The sequence below is a fragment of the Mirounga angustirostris genome, unplaced genomic scaffold, assembly GCF_029215605.1.
Source record: "Mirounga angustirostris isolate CCGP_5_RB_7025 unplaced genomic scaffold, mMirAng1.0.hap1 SCAF_2, whole genome shotgun sequence".
NCBI lineage: Eukaryota > Metazoa > Chordata > Mammalia > Carnivora > Phocidae > Mirounga > Mirounga angustirostris.
In genome coordinates, this window is record NW_026991710.1 from 163,679,058 (window position 1) to 163,706,066 (window position 27,009).

Genomic DNA, 27,009 nt, shown 5'->3' on the forward strand with positions numbered 1-27,009 from the left:
TAGTAGTATGAGAGGCTTTATTGACTACAATGCAAGCTAAAGCATGAAGAAGAAACAATCATTTAAAAACACCAAAGACCCTTACATAGCAAAGGTTAAGAAATAAATTAAGACTCCTGCTGAGCTAAGCTGGCCTGAAAAGAACGGGCCTTATTCACTCCTATCCTTGGGTTCTCGGTATTTCCACTGGATGTAGTCAAAGATGTCTTTCTCACTATCCACCGGCAGAGGTTCTCCAGCGACTCCTTCAAGTACAGAGAAAAAAGAAACTCACTTATAAACCACTTTTGGAATTTAGTTATGAGGATTTAGGGATGACAGTTGTATGGGACTCACTTTCAGAAGGAAAAGACAATGGTAACCAAGTCACTAAAACATGATATTGACCTCCCCCTCGCCCATCCTCCCACATGAACTTGTGTTTGAGCTTTGCACATATATTACCAGTGCTACAAAAGGAACCTGAGCATCCCAACTAGGGCCATTGAAGTGATCCTAATCCATGATTTTCCTTTCTGCTGGACCTCCACTGTAGCCACCGTGGATCATATGAAATACTCTAGTTACTTTCCTTTACAACTCAAAATGTGGCCCCTGGACTAGCAGTATGGGCATCACCTGGAAACTCACTAGACATGCAGAATCTTGGGCACCCCTCCAATTAGAATCTGCATTTAATGAGGTCCCCATGTGGCACGTACACACATTTACATGTGAGAACCACTGCCCTCATCTACCAGGGAAGAAAGCCCTATTTTATCCTTTCTGGACAAAATTTTCATTTTCCTGGTAGAGAATAATAAACCACACAGTACACTGTGAAATGTTAACAAGCACAGATTAAGCAATTCTTACTCTTTAAACGTTTTTTATTTTTAAAAATTTTTTTAAGTAAGCTCTATGCTCATCGGGCTCCCTGCTCGGCGGGAAGCCTGCTTCTCCCTCCTTCACTCCCCCTGCTTGTGTTCCCTCTCTCGCTGTCTCTCTGTCAAATAAATAAAATCTTAAAAAAAAAAAAGTAAGCTCTATGCTCAAAGTGGGGCTTGAATTCACGACTCCGAGATCAAGAGTCACATGCTCTACCAACTGAGCCATCCAGGCGCACCAACTCTTTAAACTTTAGAAGGCATGTAGCCAAAGCTACCAGGTTTGTCCTGCACTAAAAGCAATGTTACCGAGATTCTTCAGATGTCTTGGAGATACATGAAAAACAGACAAAAAAACCACTTTAGACCAATAAGATTTTTTTACTGACCATCATTAATTCGGTCTAATAGAGCTAGAAATAACTCTTGCTATCAAGGCCTCCAATTGAGGGCTTGAGAGCACATATGGATTTAAAGACCCTTTTGTTGCCTGAGGGACTCACAATACAAAGAAACTACAATTAACTGGTATAATCACTTAAACGCTTTTGAGAGAAACCAAAGCTGCTAACCCAAAGTAGCTTTGAAAATAACTTTCTCTCCAGATGACCACGATTATCTCTAATGCAGACACAAATACCCACCAGTGACTCCCAAGGGACGGATTGTGTACTCATTGATTGTGAAGCCCTTTTCTAGGGCATGAGCTCTCATATTCTTATTGAAAATATCACTCCCAGTGAAATAGAGAACACCACAGTAATACTGATCCTTGGGTATCAACCTAAAATAAATAGATAAATAAATAAATCTTTCACCACACATTTCAAATTTGGCAAAAATAGGACTCTTATAATCAATAAGGCACAAAACACCTAACATAAGTCTATGTGGTCTAATAACCTAAGGAGGAGACTATCATTAGGTAGACTGTTGAAATTACTCCCAGCTTGCAGTTAGTCTAGGTTTCAGTAAACTATGCTCTGCAAGAAGTGTGGAGAAACGAAAAGCAGTATCACGTATTACAGCTAATTTTCCCCAGGCAGGAAACTATTTTTGAGCTGTGGAAGGCATCATGATGAGATGCAAATCTAGAGAAAACTGATGAGATTCTGTAGACAGTCATTATTATTTGCATATTTTCAGGCTAAGCAGTGTCCATACCACGAACACATAGCATTTCAGAATGAAAGGGAGTTCTAGACATTTATGTGAATTCCAAGATACACAGAGGACAAAGGAAGGAGAAAAGGGAAAAATTAATAGGTCAGCAACAAATTTTGAGTAATACCTTATATCAATTCTCCTGTGTGGATACTCCTTTTCATCATTTTTACTTGGAAGCTGGCAAACACCCTAAAATGGATATTTCAAAGAATGCTTAAAGACGTTTTAAACTTCAAGCTTAACTTTAATCGAATATTGTTAAATGTGAGGTTTTTGCTTTAAATGCAAGCAGTTTTAGAATCCCGGGCACTTTTAATTTAGTGGCTTTCCTATGCACTATATATTTTCGCCACCTTTCTCTTATACTTTGTGGTAATTAAAGAACTACAGAAATAGCAGACAAGGATTCTAGGTATGAGGATTGGCCTTTGTGTGATTCTAAACAAGAGCTAATCAGGGAAAGCATCAAACATAAAAGACACAGACCAAAACAAACAGAAAAGCAATCTGCAAGAAACAATTATGATTGAGGGAGAACATCAGAAGAGCTATCGGTAATAGTTTAAGATATCAGAAAATATTCCATACATGAAGAAAGGGCAGAATACTACAGAAAAAGAACACTTAAGGAAAAGGCTTAAATCAAAATTAAAAGTGCAATAGCAGAAGTAGAAGAGTTTAAAATTGAGGAAATCTCCCAGAAATTAGAAAAGAGAGATGAAAAATAAGAAAAATTTAAAAGATAAAAAAATTAGAGGATCATTTTCTTTCTTTTCTACAGGTGAGTTTTCATTATACTTCTACAGTTTTCAAACAAAAGTTATCAAGGTCTATTTAGTAATCTTTTCCTTTTCTAGAAAAATGGGTTAAAATTCTGGACTGGGGAGCAACCCATAAATACATTAAAAAGAGCCACAAACATCAAAAGTTTCAAATTAAAAGTTTCAAATGCAACATTCAAAGAAAAGTACACATGTGACAGGCTTCTGGTCCTAAAGAAAGTTGACTGAGTACACATGTCACTAAAAGCTATACTTTTTCACTTAGCAACATAGAAAAATTAAAATCTAGAATCTAAAATGGGTATTTTCTTTATCTGTTGCTATGGCTGAAAGATTAAGTGAAACCTGTTTATCTTCAAAATATGAAACCTACCTTCTTAGGCATTAACAAGTTCCAACTCAACCTTCAAATGGATCAGAAATGCTTTCCATCTGGAATTACCATGAGGTATTACCTTGCGGATATGGATGTTTGAGTGCCACAGGCAATGATCTTGCCGTTTGTCACATTAGTAATAGGATTTTGTCTAATGGCTTTGTTCCTTTCCTAAAGGCTCATTTTATTTCCTGCACTTTTTCTGAAGTGTTAATATTAAAGAATTTCTCCGTATTATTGTAAATTCTTTATTAGATTGAGTGGATTAGTTTTGTTTGGCATTTCAATTGGGTAGCTTCATGCTGAGCGTCTGAAATTAAAGCCTCTTTTATTGCCTCAGGGTAGTCAAGGGATCTTCTATTGTCCCTTGAATCCTTACTGTAGATAGTTCACAGAAAATCATCCTGGGCCAAACTTGCACAAAATGCTAAAATCTGCATATATAAGGCAAACAGGCATCTAAATGCAGAGGAAATTTTTTTTTTCCTTCCAAATGCTATTTTATTCACAGGAAGATAACTCAGTTACCTAAAAATCGTGGCTTTACAAGAAGATCTGGAACATTAACCCTGGCTTTCCTAAGGTTTGGTGACTATCAGTCTAAAGGAATTTATGTTTTGAAGAGTACTTGAAAAACACATGAACGGTCATATGTTTTAAACTACAGTCAGTGGTTACAGCAAGAAGAGGTTTTGAAATCAAGTGGATATGGAATCAGAATGGTTTATTCCACTCTGATGTTTTTGTTTTTTGTAATCTCTACACCCAACATGGGATTCGAACTCACAACCCCAAGATCAAGAGTCCCATGCTCCACAGACTGAGCCAGCCAGATGCCCAGGTTTAATCTACTTTTGTAAGCTGAATTCATTTTGCAGCCAATTTCCTTTCAGAAACAGAGATCCCAACTTTTTTGGCTATCTCTGCTAAGGTCACACCCCATCACTGCTCCAACTCCTGCCATGCTCTCGGACTGGCTAACTCCCTGACCTCAAGTCCCTCCCCAAGGCTCCTCCCTTCAAACAGGCTGCTTCCTACCATCCTATTCAATGGGTTTCCTGCACGTCCATCTCCCCATACCCTGCTCTTCCTTTTTTAAAAATAGTACTTATTATCCTGATGCCTGGGTGGCTCAGTCGGCTAAGCATCTGCCTTGGGCTCTGGTCACGATTCCAGGTCCTAGGATAGAGTCCCATGTCAGGCTCCTTGCTCAGCGGGGAGCCTACTTTTCCCTCTGCCTGCCACTCCCCCTGCTTGTGCTCTCTCTCTCTCTGACAAATAAAATCTTTAAAAAAATAAAAATAAAAATAGTACTTGTTATCTTAACCTAACACGCAATTTACCTATTTATTATGGTCATTTTTTTTTAAAGGTTTATTTATTCATTCGAGACACAGAGATACAGAGAGAGAGAGAGAATATGAGCAGGGGGAGAAGCAGAGGGAGGGGGAGAAGCAGGCCTCCCGCCGAGCAGGGAGCCTGATGCGAGGCTCGATCCCAGGACCTTGGGATCATGACCCGAGCCGAAGGCAGACGTTTAACCAACTGAGCCACCCACGCGCCCCTATTATGGTCATTGTTAACTATCAGTCCCTTCTCACACCCCCCAAATATAAATTTGACTGAAATTCGCTGGTACATCCCAAGGTCCTAGAACAGTGCTGAGGACTTAAGAGATGCTTAATACACAGTTCTTGAACTGGCCGAACACACCTTCTCATCCTACTCGTGCTCATTCTCCCTGTCTTGTTCTTCCACATCACACTTCTCCTTCACTTTCTGTCCCTCTTTTGGTTTCCCAACTTACACCTTACCAGGTCACTTTCACAGATCTGTTTCCAAACAAATATTATATCTACATTATATCATATTAGTAGAGCACTGTGTAATTCTTTGAAGATCCAGTCATATGAAGATACATGTACAAACTCTTCAAAGTTTCCATGTATATTACTTAATTTGATCTGCACAATAGTCCTTTGACACAGGAGAAGTATATCATTTTATAGATGAAGATATTAAGGCCTTACAGAAGTAAAGCAACTTGCCTAATGTCATACGATGAATTAGTAATGGAGCCAGAATAAGATTTGATAGCTTCCGTATCCAAGTCTACTCCTCCACAATGCAACATAGCAACACACACCCTTTCCTTTGCAACTAGACATAAATCACCTCTTACTGCCTCTACAATAAATTGATTTGAGAGCTAATTTGGACTGTTCCTCATCCTAACATATACTAATTATAAATGCCAAAATAGCAGGCTCAAACATGGCATTTTTTTAAGCTTCAGAGAATATATGAGCCACATGTACAGTATCTGAACTTTATACACAAACCATCCATCCACTAAGATGGATTCCTACATCACAACATAGAGGCCTTAGTTTCTTGCTCTAATTGTCAACTGGGTCTTCTCTACTTTAAAAACAAACAAAAACCTGCTTTCTTATTTTTTTAACCTGTTTTCTTCTGGAAATTGATGTGAGGGATTCTCTTTCTGGCAATAGCTGTCTATGTGCTGCTAGGAATAGACTGAGAGATTGGGAAGGTCAGATAGAGCAAAGGTTTCCACAAGTCCAGCCCTGTCCTAGGACTGATGAGTGGCCTTAGCCTTTCAAATATCACATACACAAGAAGGTCTGAACCAGCCTGGTTTGCAGCAGTCACTGGAATTTGGCTGCGAGACAAAGGTCTTCTCTGCTACAACTAAGCAGCTACTGGGTTAACCCAATTCCACCACTGCTAGCTATTCTCTATGTTCACATTCATGTGGCTACCCACCTCTCCTTTTCAGCTTATACCCAGCCCACCAGCTTATAATGTGTCTTTGTATTTTTGCTAGCTGGATTACTAGCTTCTGCTGGTGCTTCCTCTGGATCTCTCTTTGAGCACAGCACAATACTACTCAAACTGCAAAAAAAAGTTTCTGCTACTACATCGCATAAATACCTTCCTGGTTGCTGACTCTGAAAAGAGATAGTGGGCTTCCCCAGTAGGAAGTCCTAGGGCCTTTCACAGAGATGACTGTTGGAAGTAGGCCAGAAGGGGTCCCCAGAATATGTCCAGACATACCAGGACACTCTCCTAACAATGAAAAAAAAATTTTTTTTTCAACTTGTCTAGCACATGTTATTTTTAGGATTTCATCTGACTGAGTGTTCTTTAAATGTAAGATTTGCGCACATTCATTTTGAGTGCATTAAAATCAATCTCAATTTAAAAGGGATAGTCCTATAACATATTTAAACCCTATTTTGAATAACATCTCATGTGTCTAGGGGTGCCTGGGTGACTCAGTCAGTTAAGCGTCTGCCTTCGGCTCAGGTCATGATCCCAGGGTCCTGGGATCAAGCCTGGCATGGCGCTCCCTGCTCAGCAAGCCTGCTTCTCCCTCTCCCTCTGCCCGCCGCTCCCCCTGCTGTGCTCTCTCTCTCTCTCTGTCAAATAAATAAATAAATAAATAAATAAATAAATAAAATCTTATAATTAAAAAACAACAACAACAAAAAACATCTCATATGTCTATATTTCTGGGCATAGAGTAAAAGCTCCAAATCTGATAGATTTGGGAGAACAACTCATAGATTTGATTCCCAAAGACTGACTAGAATTTTTATTTTTACCTTTCCCATAGTTCTTTTGAAAACATTATAAAATGTGGCCAACTTTGGCAATCAATACAGTTTCATAGCCCATTAAAATCACCACATTGAAATTAATGACCTGATTTTTTTGGGTGTCTGATTAAATATACACAACATAAAGTTTGGCCATTTTAACCATTTTTAAGTGTGCAGTTCTACAGTATTAAGTATATTCACATCATTGTGCAACTACCACCACCATCCACTTCCAGAACTTTTTCATCTTCCCCAACTGAAACTCTGTATCTGTTACACAGTAACTCCCTCTTCCCCTTCCCCATAGGACCCTGGCAGGCACCATTCTACTTTCTGAATGACACGATACTTCAATTAGCTCTATCTACCACCTTCTACTTTTAGCTAAAACCACTGTCAAATTTATACAGTAAGACTCTCGCTAATATTAGCATGTCCATTCCCCAAAAGCACAGTCTCTTTCCATTTCAGGCATATAACTTGGGAAAAAGGGAATTCAAAGTACAAATTTAAGTGAGCAGTAGAATAAAGGTAACTATTACCTTAGTCCTAGATTTCTATTCGCCTTCCTGTCAGTTTTTATGCAGGGACGTTTATTAATCTCTTTTTAATTCATCTGACATTTGTTTTGAATCTTCAAAGTTTAATTCCCTAGGAATATTACAGGATTTTAACAGATCATCATACGGGTGTCACCCTGAAAATCTCTGCAAGCGTCCCCCTCTATTAACTCCTCTGCTTATCATGTCACAAAACTTGTTTGTATCACATACCCCAATTTCTTTTCTTTCTTTGGTGCTGTAACAGATTAATATTCTTCAGATAATTCTAATCTCACATACTGAAGAATTCTGAGTCAGAGAATATGAGAACATTTCCTATGTTAAGGAAAAACTTATGATGTGTCAAAGTCATTTACAGAAATTTTAAAAAAGAGTAGATTATGCATAATTATGTGTTCCAATGGCACAGATTATTTACAAGCGGGGGAATTTAAAACAAAATTCTTTACTAAAATATTCTGAGATTAGCATCCTGTTAATTCTTCTATATATTCTCATGGATATCCTATTTATTGACTGTAATACTGAGATGCAGTGAGGTCACATACTCAGAATGGGCACTGAACAGTTTCCAAGGTTTTTTTTCAGCAGTGTTAACTCAAACGAGTACTTACCATGAACTTTGTTTCACCTTTTGACAGAGTATCTGTAATAAAATGGACCTTCTGTAACTGCTCCACAACACGATGTAACAGTTTTGGCTGTGGAAACATAAATAGGAAGTAAGAAAAAGAACAATTACTCTTTTATAGCAAGAATAAGAGTTTATGTTTTGCATAACCTATGTTTCCTGCAACATTTTTAACATGAGTTTTTTGATTATCTATGGACAAATGCCTAGTTTTCCTCTAAGTACTTTTTTCTTCAACACAAAATTCATTTATCAAATGAAACCTATTTTTAGGAACCACCATTCTTCACCAGTATCAAGATACCCCCAAACAGACATCATCTGTTTATCTGTTTCATTAAATCAAAAAGTTAGCTGCTTTATCTTTAAAAGGTATATATTCCAAAGTCAAAAATGTTTTGCCTTCATGGGTTTTCTAATAGGAATAAAGTTTAATATAATATTGTTTAATAGAAAAATATACCCTTAATAAAACCCTGAATATTATACTGGATATTTCTAAAATACCCATGAAAGGCAATAAATAATTCTGAAAGTGTTTTACTAAATTTCATTTTTTTCCCAAAAATCAGACTATCCCCTCCATTCCTTGTAGAAGAACACACTGTGTATCCCTTTCAACCACTTACTTTGCCTTTCACAGAATTCAGTCAGTACAAAGCACTTAAACTGACTTTTCAGAAAGATTTAAAAAAAAAACTCATTCTGAAATATCCAAGTATCATTTAGAAAATGATATTCACTGTTGTGTAACACTTAACACATTTGATTATAAATTCTGTGGTACCTGTTTGGTTGATTCAGAGGTAAAGCTTGGATGGGTCAGAAGAACATCCATGTCACCACTGGACTCTGCACCTATGAAAATAAAAAATATGTATGGAATCCTACATATAAATCTATCAATTAGGCAAACAGAACCAAAGCGATGTCACATGGAGGAGCCTTATTTCTTATAGCCTAACTCTCTTTTTCACTGCACTTCATATTCAGAATTAGTTACAAGATTTCAATTTTCTGTCCAACTATTCAGGTATACTGATGTAAACAGAAGAATCTGGGATAACAACAGTAATTGGCATTAGATATGCATTATACACAATTGGCTAAATGTATTAAAAATGCACCTAATTACTCAATAATGAATAAAAACATTTAAAAACAACATTCTTGCAAAGAAGATATTCAGATGGCCAAAAGATACATGAAAAGATGCTCATCGTCATGGAAATGCAAAGCAAAACCACAATGAGATACCACCTCACACCTGTCAGAATAGCTAACCTCAACAACACTAGAAACAACAGGTGTTGGCAACAAGGATATGGAGAAAGGGGAACCCTCTTGCCCTGTTGGTGGGAATGCAAACTGGTGCAGCCACTCTGTAAAACAGTATGGAGGTTCCCCCCAAAATTAAAAACAGAACTACCATATGATCCAGGAATTCCACTATTAGGTATTTACCCAAAGAAAATAAAAACACTAATTCAAAAATATACATGCACTCCTATGTTTACTGCAACATTATTTATAATAGCCAAGATGACCAAGTGTCCACTGATAGATGAATGGATAAAGAAGATGTGGTGTGTGTATATGTATACACACACACACACACACACACACAATGGAATATTACTCAGCCATAAAAAAGAATGAATCTTGCCATTTGCAACAACATGGATGGATGAAGAGTGTATTATGCTAGGTGAAATAATTTGTCACAGAAGGACAAATACCATTTGATTTCCCTCTTTTTTTTAAAAAAAAAGATTTTATTTATTTATTTGAGAGAGAGAGAATGAGAGACAGAGAGCATGAGAGGGAAGAGGGTCAGAGGGAGAAGCAGACCCCCCGCCGAGCAGGGAGCCCGATGCGGGACTCGATCCAGGGACTCCAGGATCATGACCTGAGCCGAAGGCAGTCGCTTAACCAACTGAGCCACCCAGGCGCCCTCCATTTGATTTCACTCTTATGTGGAATTTAAGAAACAAAACAGACAGAAAAAAACAGACTCTTAAATATAGAGAACAAACTGGTGGTTGCCAGAGAGGACATGGGTAGGCAGGGATAGGTGAAATAAGTGAAGGGAATTAAGAGTACACTCATCATGATAAGCGCTGAGTAGTGTACAGAACTGCTGAATCATTATATTGTACACCTGAAAATAACTATATGTTAATTATACTTGAATTTTTTAAAAAGCTAAAAATATGAATTTAAAACAATTAAAAAGGGTAAACCCCCATCTAAAAAAAAGCTTTAAAATACACCTATGAACACTATATATCTGAAAACCTCAAATTAAACAGTATGTCCTAACCCTGTAAAGATTAATCAGAAAATCCATTTCAATTCTTATGACTGAATTCATTTAATGAATATTGGTAAAAATTACTATTATGGTATCATGGATAAGAATATAGCATTTGAGGGGTGCCTGGGTGGCTCAGTCAGTTAAGCATCTTTCGGCTCAGGTCATGATCTCAGGGTCCTGGAATGGAGCCCCACATCAGGCTCCCTGCTCAGCAGGAGTCTGCTCCTCCCTCTCCCTCTGCCCCTCCCCCCGCTCATGCTCTCTCTATCTCAAATAAATAAATACAATCTTAAAAAAAATATATAGCATTTCATAATGACTTAGATTTTTGTTTTGATCCCCACTCTACAACCACATAACTTTAGGAAGATTACATACAATTGTTTATACTTCCTTTTATTATAATACTATAAAGTTTTGTTTCCATTTAATTGGATTTTTTTCACTTAAAAATTTTTTTTCAATATTGCAAATAAGGACTGTATATTCCTTTAGACCTCAGTTTCTCTGTCTATAAACTACTAAAAACTACTCTATAGGCCATTGTGCAACTAAGAACATATGTAAAAGCATCTAGAATAGGGCCTGCCACACAGTTGGCATAAAATAATACTATTTCCTTTCTTTGTACTTTTATTAAGGACAATATATGTAAAACATATTTTTTTCTTCCAAGATTTTATTTAAATTCAAGTTAGTTAACATATAGTGTAGTTTTAGTTTCAGGAATAGAACTTAGCAATTTGTCACTTACATATACATAAAACATATTCTTGGGAACCGAAGATATGGTAGTGTCTCTGGACCACCATTTTATACATCAATAATGTTTAACCAGATATTTAAACATAAAGAAGACTAGATTCAATGTGTGCTGATCCCAGGACATTCATGGAAGCTATTTTAAGAAAGAAAATTTTGTCTTCTTTTCATTTTTCTCTTAAAAGTTAAGTGTCTTTTATCACCTACCTACTACCAAAAATGTATTACTCTATTCATTTAATTAGACTCTTGAGTCACAGACCTATACCTCTGAAACAAATAATACATTATATGTTAAAAGAAAAAAAAAGAGAGAGAGAGAGTAGGAAGGGAAAAATGAAGCGGGGGAAATTGGAGGGGGAGATGAACCATGAGACTACGGACTCTGAAAAACAAACTGAGGGTTCTAGAGGGGAGGGGGGTGGGGGGATGGATTAGCCTGGTGATGGGTATTAAAGAGGGCACGTTCTGCATGGAGCACTGGGTGTTATACGCAAACAATGAATCATGGAACACTATAACAAAAACTAATGATGATTAACATAATAAAATAAAATTTAAAAAATTTTTAAAAATAAAAAGCAAAACAATTTACTTTAGCAAAAAAAGGAAAACAATCCAAGAATCTGTTAACAAAGGGACAGATAAAGTATGGAATATCCACATAACCAAATGTTATACAGCTATAAAAAAGAATAAGGATGCTCTCTATATACTGATGTGGAAAGATCTCCAAGATGTATTTTTAAGTGAAAGAAGTAAGGTACAGTACTGTGTATATATTATGTTATTTTTGTGAAAGAAAGGGGGAAGAGGACACCAAGAATGTATACTCACTGAATAAAGAAGATGTGTACAAATATACAATGGAAAATTACTCAGTCATAAAAAAGAATGAGATCTTGTCATTTGTGACAACATGGGGGGACCTAGAGGGTATTATGCTAAGTGAAATAAGTCTGACTGAGAAACACAAATACCACATGATTCACTTATCTGTGGAACCTAAAAAACAAAATAAATACACGCAAAACAGAAACAGGCTTCCAAGTACAGAGAACTAGTAGTTGTCGGAGGTGGGGGGTAGGTGGGGAATGGATAAAATAGGTGAAGGGGATTAAGAAATGCAAACTTCCAATCATAAAATAAGTAAGTCATGGGGATGAAAAGTACATCATAGTTAACACAGTCAATATCGTATGAACATTGTATGGTGATGGATGGTAACCACACTTATGGTGAGCACCGTGCAGTGCACAGAACTGTTATCCCTATGGTGTACACCTGAAACTAACATAACACTGTATGTCAACTATACTTCAATAAAAACATTTTTAAATAAATAAAAATAAAAAATAAAATGGGAAAAAACAATGTATATTCACATTTATTTATTTATATTTACATGCAAAACCACTGAAAGAACACACAAGAAAGTGGTCATTAATGGGACAGTGGTGGGATGTAGTGGAGAGGGTGAACTAGGACGGGGCAGAAGGCAGACTTCTTAGTGTATACTTTTTTTATATTAAAGCATGCAACCATATAACCTACTCAATAATAAAAGTAAAATAAAACAGAAATATTGAAATCCAGAAAGGTTGTCATCTTCAGCTGAGCCTGCATTTGGCTTGCTGTGTACCCAAGTCTGTGTTTTGAAAAATTTAGATTCCAAGACCCCACCCTAAGAACATTCTCATTTAGTAGGTTTGTAGCAGGGTACAACAATGTTTTTTGTTGTTGTTGTTGTTTTGTTTGTTTGTTTTAACTTTTTTAGGTATTTTCTGATGCACAGAAAGACTTGACAACTGGTTAACTTTAATCCTCTGATTTTGCAAATATGGAAAATAGGATGTGGAGAGATAGACAGACTTCAATCTACAGTGACAGTAGATTTGGTCTCAGGATCCAGTTCTTTAGGCCCCAACCCAATGTTCTTTCTACTTATCAGCAATTATGGATTTAGCACTTTCCTCTCCCTAACTCCTGATTCTTACAGCAGCTACCCCGAGAATTTGGGACAGCTCATCACCTACTGCCTAAGCAAAACTCCAAAGGTGGCCAGAGATTCAGTCAGATATCTATTCCAAAAGTTTTAAATCAAGTTTTTGTATTCCAATTTTTAAAGTTAATATTTTAAAATTTATGTTACCCTTCCAAACTTTGAGCCAGTAAGAAACCAGGATTCTCTTGGTTCTCACTTAGCTCGCATTCACATAGGAGAAGGAGATCTTCTGAAGGACCTGGTTGTTGTGAGAATTGGTTTGGAACTAGTGCTTCAGCGACATTATTTTTAGATTCATTATAGAAAACTTAGAAAATAAAAAAAGTTAAAAAAACAAAACACCCCACCACCTACCCATAGCTTCACTTCCATCTAGCCAAACAATCACTCTTAGGATTTTAATACACATAAAATTATTCTATAAAATTTATTAAAACTAGTCATTAAAACATCATCCTATAATAAAATCAGGATGAATTTCCTCTCATTTTTAATACATATTCCTATCTATAAACAAATAAACTTAGCTAATACTCTACTGGATCTTAGTAAATCTATTAAGTAACACAAATTACACCTCTTTAACCCACTTTTTTGGTATACATTAGGCAATTTTAACATCAAGGCATGAATAACCTAAGATTAAGAAGTATGTTACCTCTTCTGAAACTGCCACAGACTGTAGCAATGTACTCAGAATCCACTTTTTTAACTTCATTTAGTACAATATCCTAATAGAAAAAAAATTAAGTCAGTATTCTAAAATGGCTTTTCACCAAGTGACATTCTCAATTCTAATCAAAGAATACAATTCAGCACACTCTTACTTGCATTTGTAACATCTCTTCACGAGGAATTCTTTTCTCAAAGTCCTCAAAATATCTATAAAGACAGAATAAGTAGACAAAAGATTTTTGTGAAATTTAAATCTTCTTAAAAAGTTAACTGCCTACTATATCAAGTGTCCTTAAACCAGCAGATCATTCAAAAATCAAGACTAAAGTTCAGTAAGAAGATAACAGTAAAGCTGGGGGTGGGGATAGGTTTATTTCTTAACTGAGACCAAAATTTTTAAGTGCCACCCTTTATTATATTCCAGATACTCCATCAAAACTTATCTTAAATAAACTTCATATTCATATACCAAGAGTAAATAAACAGTTTAAGTTAGTATGTTTCCAAATTAGACTGCTCCCTACTGGCAAGTCAAGGGGTTACAGTTTATTGCTCTTATATCCTGCAAAATTATCATATTTTAAAACGTTATCCAGATAACATTATGAGTGAAAAAAAGCCAGTCACAAAGACTACATATTGTATGATTTCATTTATATGAAGTGTCCAGAATAGGCAAATCTATATTGACAAAAAGTACATTAGTGGTTGTCAGAAACAGGCAGGGACAGAGGGGCAGCTGGGGAGAAATGGGGAGTGAAGGCCAACAGATATGGGTTATTTTTGGGATATAACAAAGAGGTTCTAAAATCAACTGCAGTAATGGTTGTACAGCTTTATGAATATACTAAAAACCACTGAACTGTATACTTAAAGTGGGTGAATCATATGATATATGAATTATATTTCAATAAGGCTGTTATAAAAATATCTCAGTATGAAATAACGTCTAAAAATGATAAAGCACCTGGTCAAAACCAATTCTCACAACAACCAAGTTCTTCAGCAGATCTCTATTATGTAAATGCAAGGAGAGTGAGAATATCCTGGTCTCCTACTGGCTCAAAGTCTTGGAAGAACAGTGTAAGTTTAAGGTCTTACGGTAAAGCATCAACAGCAAAGTTCAGGGGGTTATTAGGACTGAATTGCCAACAAGACTACATAAGACAGGAGGAGATACATGTTTATGTACTATGCATTAGAAAAAATCAATTAGAAAAGGGGTTCCAGCACATGAAATAATTATGGATGCTGATATACAACATTCCTACTAGTTATTCCTACACCATTATTTAGGTGTTTGGGTTTTTTTCTTTTTCTGTTTTTAATTTAGCATTCCATGTTCATGTCCTAGCTTCTCAGGTAGACTCTAAACTACTTAAGGGCTTTACTGACCCTGTTTATATCCTTACCCCAGACCTAATGCAGTGCTTTCTACAATGTTTAAGCACAATATAAGCACCCACTGACTGACTGATGTACTCAGTCCTATATGTTTTAAGACTCCACTAAAGTCAAGAGAATGAGGGAAATACTCAAAACAAGAAAACAGACTAAAAGGTAATAACAAAACGTGTGAAGACAGGCATATTCTCTACAAAAGTCTGCAACAAATCTTAGCATTCCTGAATAGAAAAATGCTTGTGTTTATTTAAATTTGAAGAATTATTATGGTGTATGGAAGAATAGCTATAAGAAATTTTATACTTTTATATCTCAAATGTCAAAAGAAAAGAAAATTTGCCATCTTACTTCAACCCAATTCGCTGATGATGGTTCAACTTATCTTCATTTTTTCTGAGATCTGTATAAAGGACATATAAAGTTGAGGTGCTAATTTAAACATTTTTGGGAAAAAGCTGCTAAATTTAGTGATCCTTTTTACAAAGAACTACTAGGAAAATACGCTAAAATGACTGAAAAGATAAGAAAAAAAAGAAAAGAAAAAGAAAAGAAAAAATTCAGATATTAAGAACTAGATAAAAGGTTCTTCAAATCAATGTAGTAAAATCTAACAGTTGATTTCATGATCATTTTTACTTACTGAATCAAAATTTCAATTATAGTTACATAGAATAATAGATAAAACATACCAGGATCATACCACACTTCACTAACTATAGTAAAAGCCAGCCTTATAAGAACCTACATTGCTAACTTATGGTAATAGCAGCAATCACAACTTCTGAATGTTTTAAGTATTTCTATTGCCCATCTGCTGTTCATTCACTCCTTCATTCAATTAGTATTTATTGAGTAATAACTTGTACAGGCACTGTGCTTAAAATTCCGTTGAAAGGAGAGGTATTATTTTCATTATTTAAATTAAAAAACATCATATCATAACATCGTATCTTAAATCTAAAAGTGACTTAAGGATGCCTGGGTGGCTCAGTTGGTTAAGCCTCCAATGCCTGATTTTGGCTCAGGTCATGATCTCAGGGTGGTGAGATCAAGCCCCACATGGGGCTCTGTGCTCAGCAGGAAGTCTGCTTCTCTCCCTCTCCATGTGTCCCTCCCCCGTTTGCGTGCACAGCTACCTCTCATTCTCTCTCAAATAAATAAATCTTTAAAAAATAAATAAACAAAAGTGACTTAATTCCACTTGGATGTTCCTTTACTGGACATGAGTATAGGAGTAAGCCTTATGAAAGGAAAAGCAAGATAAGTATGCTCCCAAAGCAATTCCTATAGTCACCCTTACATATTCACAAACAAATTCTCCCTGGAGATATAAAATGGAGAGAATCTTTATGATACATGGAGCACTTAGTATTTCTCATAGCTGTGTGTACACAGTAAACACTGAAAATGCAATGGAAATAATGAGCTTGTTACATATAGGCACATAGATGTTGATAGTTATCATATTACGTATCTGTGAATTGTGAAATAATGTAAAAACCATTACAGCAGATCTCTGACACTCCCAAGGGATGCAACTTTTGTTTGAGAAACAAATTCTTGACCCCTTTCACCCATATTTCACTCAGATAAACCAAATACGCCATATGCAGAAAAGCACACACCCTCTCTGAGACACAGATACAGTAGAGTTTATTCTCTAGTTATAGGACTCACACAAATTCTTAACTTTGTAGTATTACTAAGTAATCATGCCTCTTAAGAGCCAGTTACTATTTTTAAGTACTTATTAGGTATCAACCGCTGTGTGCTAAGGGCTTTTCATATATTACTGCATTAAATCATATGAGGCAGAAATTATGATAGCATTTTGTAGCTAAGAACCCAAAACACCATAGTCATCCATTCTAATCAAGTGGTGGAGATTAGATTCAAACCCAGATCAGTCCCTAGAACCTGTCCACTTAACCATTTGGGTACAAAGAGCTGAATTCACAAATATTAAACCCCAAATGCTACAAATATACTGCAATACATCTCTATTTCTATCTCCATCTATAGTATATACCCTTAAAAGCATGAAGAAATAAGTTATATTCAAAGGATTAAGCTATCCTAGGTTTAAGGAAAATGTTTTATAATTACTTGACTTAGACTCTATTTTTATCACTTCTTTGAAAGCAAAAATTCCTTCAATAAATATTGCAAGACTCTTACAGAATCTTTCTCAGTATATATATCACTTGGCCTTTAGGCTGAATGTGTAGGATTCTGTTGTCCAAAATTTTACTAGAGAAACAAAGGCAATTTAAATCTAAAAGTCTGCAAATGAAATCATTTTAAACTAAGAAGCCACTTCTTGCTCTTCTTGATTTTCTTCTAAGTTACAAACCTAAACATGTTTAACACAGGAATAAAAACTACACTTTATATCTATTCTCTACTATAGAGCTAAAAAGAAAATCTTAGCATTCCCTTTTACTAGCTGAATAAAAGTTTCTCAAGTTCTAGTTTGCTAGAGCATTAACCATCCTTCAGGAGCATATTTGACTTGGAATTGATGACCTATTGTACATACTCACCTTCTAATGTTTTAATTCCTTCATCTACAAACTTCCTTGCAGCAGATGGACTACAACGAAAGAAAAGCATTATCTCACTATCAAATGAAACTCAGTATATTGAATGAAACTCTATTATTATTATTGTCTTCTTTTGTAAAGAGTTACTATGGAGCTAAACAAGACCTGCTAAAATGTTGTGGTTATTTTGGTGATTTTATCCAAAGAGAAGAATTCTTGAAGCCTCAATCTAGGAAGACAACCATGAACCTGGACATGAAAAAGACATCTAAGCAGCTAGGTGTTATAATGTACATGTACTTCATAAAACATACATACAAACAGGAAAACAGTTCATCCATTCAAATGAGATTAACTGAGGTCCTGTTATGTGCCAGATAATCTTCTAGGTGCTGAAAATACAGCAGGAATAAGACAAATAAGTGCCTTGGTCTTCCCCATTTACATTTCAATGAGTAGAGAGAGAAAATAAGTAGGTATAAACAAACAAAAAAATATCAGGCAAATGAATTAAAATAGGGTAATGTGACAGACTGGATGGGTCCTACTTTAGATTGGGTAGCAAGGGAAGGCCTGTGAAATGGTATTTAAACTGCAACTTTAATGACAAAGAGTCTTTGTACAGAAACTGTGTGATACAGAAACAGATATTCATAGCAGAAAGGCAATGTGACACATAAGAAGTAGAACTGAATTGGGAGTCAGCAAACATGGATTCTGACTCTGCCAGTTTTCCCACTTTCTGTATTCAGTGTTCTTGCGTGAAAAAAGAGGATAATAACACAGAGGCTCTCTAAAACAACTTCTAACATCTTAGAATGGCTTTAAGTCCCTAAGAAGTCATGCTTACTTTCAGTATACTAAGTTTAAGAATTTAATATATTTTAGAGTAACTTTCATCAAATGTTGCCATTTAAATGAACAATCATCACATATCTAAAAGAATGCCTCATTCCATAAAGATGAGACTTAAGTAAAGCATTATAGCCTTAATGGCTTTTTTTTTAAGATTTTATTTTTTAAGTAATCTCTGCACCCAACGTGGGGCTCAAACTCACAACCCCGAGATCAAGAGTCACATGCTCCACCGACTGAACCTGCCAGGTGCCCCACAGCCTTAATGTTTGAATGTTAATCTTTATGTTGTCAAGAAGTGTCCAAAAAGCCCCTTTTGGTGCTAACTCAAATTTTAAGATAAAGACTCCTTCAGGAAAAAATGCTTGGGTGCTTGTTCCAAATTTTTAAGGTATTACGTTAGGTGCTTTGAAAAAAGTTTAAATGCTTAAGATAAATATGCTCAGAGAAGCAAAATCTGGAGGGAGTGAGAAGATGTACACAGAGCAAGTGTTAGTGGAGTTTAGAAGGAGATTAGAAGGAGATTATTTCTGGCCAGGGAATCAAACTGGCTTTATGAAGGAGGTAACATTTGCCTTGGATGGGCTTTTAAAGTAGAGGTAGCACCTGAAGGGCCAGCCTCAGACACATAAGATATGGAAGAGTGAACTATATGGTCAAAGACACAGGGGTGGAAAGGTCCAGGTTTTGAAGAGAAATAGCATGTACTTATTTTGGCTCACGTAAAAAAATAAAACCAACCCTACTGCTGTGTCTGCTTAGAAAATACTTCTTACCCAATGCCACTAACTCGAGTCAGAAAATTGATAGATGAACTCGTGTCATCCTGCCGAATCTTTAAGAAAAAAAAAAGTCTAATAATGATTTAGCAATGCTTTGAGGACTCAAATTATCTTATTGGAAATGTACCAGTCTACTAAGAGACCTGAAGAGCCATTTACATCTGCCTGGATAAACCTCAGTGGTTTTAGATAAGTAACAAAGCAGAGAAGATGTCTCATCTCTTAACTTATCCCATACTTTAAAAAGGCTTATTCATAAAAGAGCCTAAGTAGTATAATTACAATCAGGGTGAAATAAAACCATAAAAATGCTTCGGAGAGTTTAAGAATAGAAATTCTAAAATATAACAATGTTTTATCGAAGTTTATAATCTACCTTCTGAATGATACTGAATATAAGGAGCTAATTCTATCACAGATGCTAACAGTCTCTAAAATGTCACATAAAATAATTGAATATTTTACAGGAACAGTATTCAGAATTTTTAAAATAGAACACTTAAAGCCATAAACGCCACTCCTCTTTTCCTTCCTAGTCTCACCAGGTAAATAACATCAGTCACCCTGCAGTGATGCTACATGATAGTTGCTATAAAGGCAGACACTACCATCAAATAAGCAAACAAGTTAAAATTTTACCTTTTCCAGCTTACGCAATTTTCCAGTCGCTAAAAATTCATCAATCTTTTCAGCAATTTTTGTTCCTACTCCAGGCTAACAGAAAATTAAAAATATAAAACTCATATAAACATAATGCTTACCAAATCACTCAAAGATAAAGTAAAAAATAGGAAGTGAAAAAAAAATGATTGTCACATGACCCGTTTTAAAACAAAGGACACAGAAAATTGAGCCATGGCGAAAATACATATTCTCCCAACAAAATCCTTAAATGATGACAAAAGAGAAGCCCTAATAAAACAATTCTAAATGACTTACTTTTTTTAAAAATTAATTTTTGTTGTAGAAAAATTAGAAGAAATAGAGTTGCATAAAGAAAAGTATATAAATCACTTGTTAATTTCATTGCCCTGAAAATTAAAATAAACTGTAATCTCATCACCTAACATCTGCTACATTGACTTCTTTTAGGCTCACATACATAAGCAGAGTTATATGTGCATGTACATATATATCTGTATATGTATATACATATTTTTCTTACAAAAATAGAATCATTCTGCTTTGTAAAGTACTTTTTTAACTTAAAAATACATCATGAACAAATTTCCATATCAATATATAAATACAACTATCTTTAATGGCTGCATATCACTGCATGACTATATCATAATTTACTTAACAAATACCCTACTATAGGAGACATTTAGATAGTTTACAAATTCTGATATAACAATGTCATGAACATCCTCCAGAGCAGAGGTTCTTAAGCTTTTGCATCGTCATCACCTTGGGGATGTGTTAAAACACAGAATGCCGGGCGCCTGGGTGGCTCAGTTGGTTAAGCGACTGCCTTCAGCTCAGGTCATGATCCCAGGGTCCTGGGATCGAGCCCCGCATTGGGCTCCCTGCTCTGCGGGGAGCCTCCTTCTCCCTCTCCCACTCCCCCTGCTTGTGTTCCCTCTCTCGCTGTGTCTCTCTCTGTCAAATAAATAAATAAAATAAAATCTTAAAAACACAGAATGCCAAGTCCCACCCTAGAGTTTCTGACTTAATAGGTTGTATTTCTTTTTTTCCTTTTTTTTTTTTTTAAGTAAACTCTGTACCCAAGGTGGGACTCAAACTCACGACCCTGAAATCAAGAGTCATGTGCTCTACCGACGAGTCAGCCAGGTGCCCCAATAGGTCGCATTTCTAACAAGTTCCCAGGTGATGCTGCTGCTGGTCTAGATGTAGCACTTTGAGAACCACTGCTCTAGAACGGCACAAACGTGATAGCCACCAGCCACATGTGACATTTTAAGTTTACATTATTAAAATTAAAAATATTCATTCCTCAGTCCCATTAACCACACTTCAAGAGCTCACCGGCCAAATGTTGCTCATGGTTACTTTAATGGACAGCACTGCTCTAGAATATAAACCCTATGAGAGCAGATCCTGTTTTTACTGCTTTACCCCCAGCACCTGGATGAATACCTGGCATATAGGTGCTCAAAAATTATGAACTAATGAATCCTAGTATACATATATCTCCACTAGTTTCCTCAAGATAAACTCCTCAAAGCGGAATTGCTGGGACAAAGGATATATACATTTTGCCAACATTCTGCCAAATTATCCTTCAGAAAAGCTGGAAATAACCAGGATTTCCATCCTTAGTAACTGAATGTCTTTTTCCACATCTTTATCCATACTGTATAATATATTTGATGGTTTGATAGCACCATACAGCATCTTGTTTTAATTTGCAACTCTGATTATTAGTGAAGTTGAACTTTTTCATGTTCTGATCCTTTTTTACTTTTCTCCTTTAAATAAGGGCTTTTTTTGAGTAGTTACAGGTTCACAGCAAAACTGATCACAAAGTACACAGTTCCCATATACCCGCAGCCCCCATACATGCACAGCCCAGCCAATTATCAACATCCCCCACCAGAGTGCTACATTTGTTATAACTGATGAACGTACACTCAAATACCATCATCAAAGTTTACATTAGGGTTCATTCTTGGTGGTGTTGGTCCTTTTTAGTTAAATGTTCAAATGCATCAACATGTGTGCCAGTCATTCCCCACTGTCTCTTAGCCCTAACCTCACCCTTCGATATTCTTGATTTATTTAATGTTTAAGTTAAGTTAATGTTAAGTGTTCCAAGACTACTGAATATTCAAGTTCTGAAAATAGCAATTACCAGATAGAAATAAACAAGATTCAGGAAATGAATAGACTAGAAAATGGAAACTGCTCCAGTTTCTCATTTCCTATATCAGAAGATACATACTGGCCTAAAGCAATTTAAGACCAGGCTATTTTCTATACTTAACATTAATGATTAAGAGGCAAACACTCATTCTGGAAATATCAGATTTCTAGAATTATTGAGAAGCACTCGCATGGGCCAAAGAGTAGGTCAGTGGTTTTTAATATAATAGTGGAAAGGAATAATGATGAGATTTTCATATAAGTCCAGTCTCATGCAAAAGGAATTTTGGATACTTTTGTGTTCTTTTTAGGGATAAACCATAAGCTCAGATTTGGGATAAAGTGCATCAGAGCTTATCAAAAGTTTGAATCTAATAAGTGAGCAGGCTACATGCAATTAACATAAAAAAAGAAATTCAGTAGTGATAAAAGGGGAACAGAATGGAAGCAGAAGTGGCTTTGGAGGTTAACAATGCCTGCGTTCACCAAGAAACTCAGAATTAAAATCCAATGTATTTATAACTTCCTTGGCTAGTCTAGTTGGGGAGGATATACTGATGTTGAGAACTATCTATAGCACTAAGAATTTAAAACCTATATACCAGGGCATGATTAGCATTGAGTAATAAATTCAAGATAAAGATGTGACACATAATTAATATGGATAATCTGTCACTCGATCATAAAATGTGTAAGATTTATAATTCTATGACCCTGAAAGGTGAAAATACAAGGACAGTTAGGGTTCATATTTTGAAGGCTCTCATGAGAAAATTAAGGACAATCAAATATTGATACCTAAATTCTAGAGGGCTTTTGTGAACACAAATGGGTAAAGAAAAACAGAAGAAGGTGATAACCATCAGGACGACCTAGACTAATCAAAAACCACATCAGTTTGACATCTTTCACAAAAGACAAATAAGATATGGTCCACAATTTTGAGGAACTTAGAATCTTTTGGTGAGATTTAGATGAAAGAGAAAAATCTATCAACAGGTAGACTTTCCTAGGATATTCTTAGCAATATTAATGTAAATTACCAAGACATGTGATCCTCTAGAGACTGTGACACATACCGTGACATAGCATACAGGGCTTTAAGGAAATTACAGAGAAGAGGGCTAAATGCAGTAATATACAAAGGGGCTTAATTATGTGATTAGTAGGTCAGATTTCTTTGGGAACACCAACTCTCATTAACTCACATAAATTCCTATACCAGGGGATGAGAAAATGATAGCTGGAGACCAGACATGCCAATACCATTCTGTCACTATACAACACTGAAGCTGAAATTCAATGTGAGTACATGTATATATGGCAAGGTATAGAAAAAAATTGTAATTATATATATTTAAAGTGAAATTTCAATCCACACCCTTCCCAGTAAAAACAAGAGTGGTGAAATCTGCCTGTGTGGGTCAAGGCAGCTTCACAGAGGCAAATTTAGTTTTGAGGGAACCCACCAAATTTGTACATGTGTGAACTCTTCATTCAGCAGCTTGCTCACTAAACTTACCAATTTCTTAGCTTCTGCTCCACTCTTTATTTTGTGTGGGTACTTTGCTATCACAGATGCTGCTTTTCTATAAAGAGCAAAAAAAAAAAGAAATTCAGTTAGAAATCTTTTTCTTAAACTGGAATACACACAAGCAAAGATGCAGCTTCAACTTTTATCACAATAACTAATTTCCCACATCTGTGTCGAAAACTCAGGAGCTGACAGACCACCTGCATAACTTTCAGAAGTATCTTGAAAATCCTCACATTTAAGGATAACATAATTTTACCTGTATATTTAAAACTAGGGAGATTCGGCAAACCAGCAGCCTTTCCTTTTTGGGATTAAGCTAGTTTTCAGAAATTGTTCATAACTCTCATAAAAATGTGCCACCTAGTGGTATTTGGACTACTAGATACCAAACTGGCTTAAGGATGGTTTTTGGGTTTTTTAAATATTTATTTCTTTATTTGGGGGGGCAGGGAGAGAGCGAGAGACAGAAAGAGAGCATGGAAGCATGTGGAGTGGGGAGGGGCAGTGGGCGAGAGAGAATCCCAAGCAGACTCCCTCCAAGCTCAGAGCCCTATCCAGGGCTTGATCCCATGACCCTGAGGCCAGGACCTGAACAGAAACCAAGACTCAGACGCTCAACTGACTGCACCATCCAGGTGCCGTTGGATGGCTATTTTTAAATTCATGGCTTAAAACTGCAACTGGATTCCCCTGTGTCCTTATACTTATGTTCTTTTTCTTCATTGCTCTCATTTCCATTCCACGTAAAGCACTGACCTGTGATTCTTGCCCATCTCCACACACATCCAGCTCAGTAATCTGGTGACACACTGGGCACACCCTGGGAGCTCACTGATGGTCTCCTGTCTATAATTTCAATGCTAAATGTAGTTTAGTAGTGATGCTGATAAAAGCCAGAGTACATCTAAGTCCAAAGCATAAATACTGGGTAGTCTTTGCTGCCTTGATTTTTCATTCTATTCTAATACATATAAACCTTTAGATTTGGATTTCAACTTCTCTATTAGGATATTACTGATGATGAGTCTGGAAAAGTAGGTTGAGGGCAGTTTGTTGAGGGAATTGTTTCAGTAAAGACAAGTAGTTCCGGACAATGGTATTATGGGGCAAAGCGTGAAGGAAAGAAGAATTAAAGCATGAAAGGCTTTTTATATGCCACAATGCATTTGGGCTTTATCAAGGTAAAGAGGAAATATTTAATTATCTGATATGGAAGAATGACAGGATCAGGTAACTATTTTCAAAAGAGTACTTTGGCCACAATCAAGAGAAATGTATAATCAGGGTAGGGAAGAACATGCAGGCAACACCTGCTTTTCCAGACTTATTTCCCACTCAGACAAAGTGCATTACTGACTTCTGGGAAAATGTTATACTCCTTCAGGTCTCAACTCCTTGGCAGATTTTGTTTCCTTTCTCTAGACTGTTCTTCCTTTCATTTATCCCCTGACAGGCTCCTTCAAAACTAAACACCTCCTCTCTGAACTTAAACAGAATATAGGGTTGATTTTTAGATCATCAAATGTGTGGATGATAGTACAATTACTTTAAAGAGGCAGTCAAGAGAGATAAGGAAAGGAGCATAATCAGTTTTTAATTATGTTGAGCTCAATTTTGAAAGGATGAAGATAAAGGTAAAAGAGGCCTAAAAATCTTGAGAAAAGCTTGATTTGGAGTCAATGACATAACCAGTATCCAAAGCCAAGAATGGTTAAGATTGCCAAGGAAATTATGAAAATGAGAAAAAAAAGGACTAAGGGCAGACCTCCAGGAACTACCAGCATTGAAAGGAAGATAAAAGAACAGATAGGAGTGCCATCACGGAACTCAAGGGTAAGACTTGAATGGAATGAGCTAACGGTGAATGCCAAGGAGAGTCCAATAAGGTGAGATGTAGGTGAGACATTTTCAGAGGAATGGCAGGACGGAAATTATACCACAATGACATAATGAATGACTAGGGCTAAGGAAGTGCAGGCAAGAAACACAGATTATTCAAGAAGTTTAACTGTAAAGTGGAGGAAAGAGACAGGAGCTAGCTAGAGGGCAGAGGGAAGTTAAGATTGCTTTGTTTTTGTTTTTAAGAGCTGAGGGACTTGGACATGTTTGTAGGCTAAGGGGCACAAGTAACTGGATGTGGGAATAATGACTACCATAAGGGCCCTGGTGAGATGGACAAGGACTGGATCCAAGGATCAGCCAAACACTAACCAGATGGAGAACTGATTCCTTGAATCACATCTATTTCACAGCACAGACCTCATCCACTATCTGTCACTATGGCTTAAAATCAAACTGCATTTTCAGCAATTCATAGTTGATGATGGGAAAAATACACATCAGCTACACCTATTTTCAATCAGAATTGGGAACTCATCAGAAATGATCCTACAGAGTTCTGCCCGAATTATCCCAGAAATATTGCAGTAAGGTACCACCACAGAGTCAATACCCTCAGTTCTTGCTTTTTTCTCCTCTTGCATATGGTCCAAATATCCACTGGCCCCTCAGCCCTGTTAACTGCCACACATCCCAGGACGCATGCTACCAGAGAATGCTGCACCGTCCCACCTGTAAGCATTGTACTTGTGGATTGCCTGGTTCACGTTCTTCTCAAAGTTTGCGAGTTCTGCAAAGGCAACAAGAGGCTGGGGTGAACAAGAACCGCCAGTAAACAAACGAGAACTGAGTTTTTCAGAAGGGGATGTAACAGCTTCATAAGGGACAGTGACCCCCCGCTTGTACACGGGCCAGGCCAAAGACAGCCCAAACGGTGACACGGGAATCCCCAGCAGGACTGACATTCAACCACCAGCAATGGGCGCCGAAAGAAGATCCGCACGGAAGACTACCCGCTGCAAGGGGCCGACCCCATCCACAGGGCTGTGGGGACGGGAGAGAAGCAAGGGAAGGCAATGAGGTGGGAAGAGAGGCGAAGAAAGCCAGCAGCGCCCGGCCCGGTGCTAACCTGTGAGCATGTCGGTGATTCCCCCGTTGAGCGTCTCCTGCGGCGCCTTGCGTTTGCTCATGGTGGCCTGCACCCGAGGACGGCAGAGTGCTCAGAGCCGGGGACTGGCCCCCTCTCCCAGCTTTAAGGAGGGGCCGGGACTTGGAGAGGGGGGCAGGACCAACCCAGCCCCGGCACAGCCAGCACGACCCACTGAACAATGGCTGCCTCTGACAGGGGGCGCGGCACGGCGCGCGTGGTGACGTCACGCGCTCGGGGCGTGTCGGAGGCGGGGCTCGAGCGGAGCTCCCTGGGCGTGAGAGGGAAGGGAACGCGATGGCGGAG

At 37.0% G+C, this 27,009-nt stretch overlaps 1 protein-coding gene across 3 annotated transcripts; it reads right to left on the reverse strand.

Annotated features, from left to right (window-relative positions):
• On the reverse strand, positions 1–27,009 carry POLB (DNA polymerase beta). Of its 3 annotated transcripts, XM_045879918.3 has the most exons (14): positions 26,686–27,009; positions 26,289–26,346; positions 23,703–23,769; positions 19,994–20,068; positions 19,349–19,407; positions 17,718–17,767; positions 15,523–15,574; positions 13,923–13,977; positions 13,754–13,826; positions 8,799–8,869; positions 7,995–8,081; positions 2,158–2,222; positions 1,511–1,650; positions 1–245 (listed from the first exon to the last, which is right to left on the reverse strand). In XM_045879918.3, exons 1-14 carry the CDS (start codon positions 26,744–26,746, stop codon positions 151–153), a joined length of 1,008 nt encoding a protein of 335 aa, XP_045735874.1. In that variant the 5' UTR covers positions 26,747–27,009; the 3' UTR covers positions 1–150. The 3 variants fall into 3 exon arrangements, with proteins under 3 accessions (XP_045735874.1, XP_045735875.1, XP_064441555.1); XM_045879919.3 differs by lacking the exons at positions 1,511–1,650; positions 2,158–2,222 and having other exon boundaries at positions 26,686–26,889; XM_064585485.1 differs by lacking the exons at positions 13,754–13,826; positions 13,923–13,977; positions 15,523–15,574 and having other exon boundaries at positions 26,686–26,889.

What these genes read in the sequence shown, in the direction of transcription:
- POLB (XM_045879918.3), bottom strand. Translation starts at nt 26,746, where the DNA reads ATGAGCAAACGCAAGGCGCCGCAGGAGACGCTCAACGGGGGAATCACC. An exon ending in CATCAGCGAATTGGGTTGAA is followed by an intron (nt 13,978 to 15,522) that starts GTAAGATGGCAA and finishes CTGTCTTTATAG; the next exon opens with ATATTTTGAGGACTTTGAGA. An exon ending in AAGGTGAAACAAAGTTCATG is followed by an intron (nt 2,223 to 7,994) that starts GTAAGTACTCGT and finishes TATCCATTTTAG; the next exon opens with GGTGTTTGCCAGCTTCCAAG.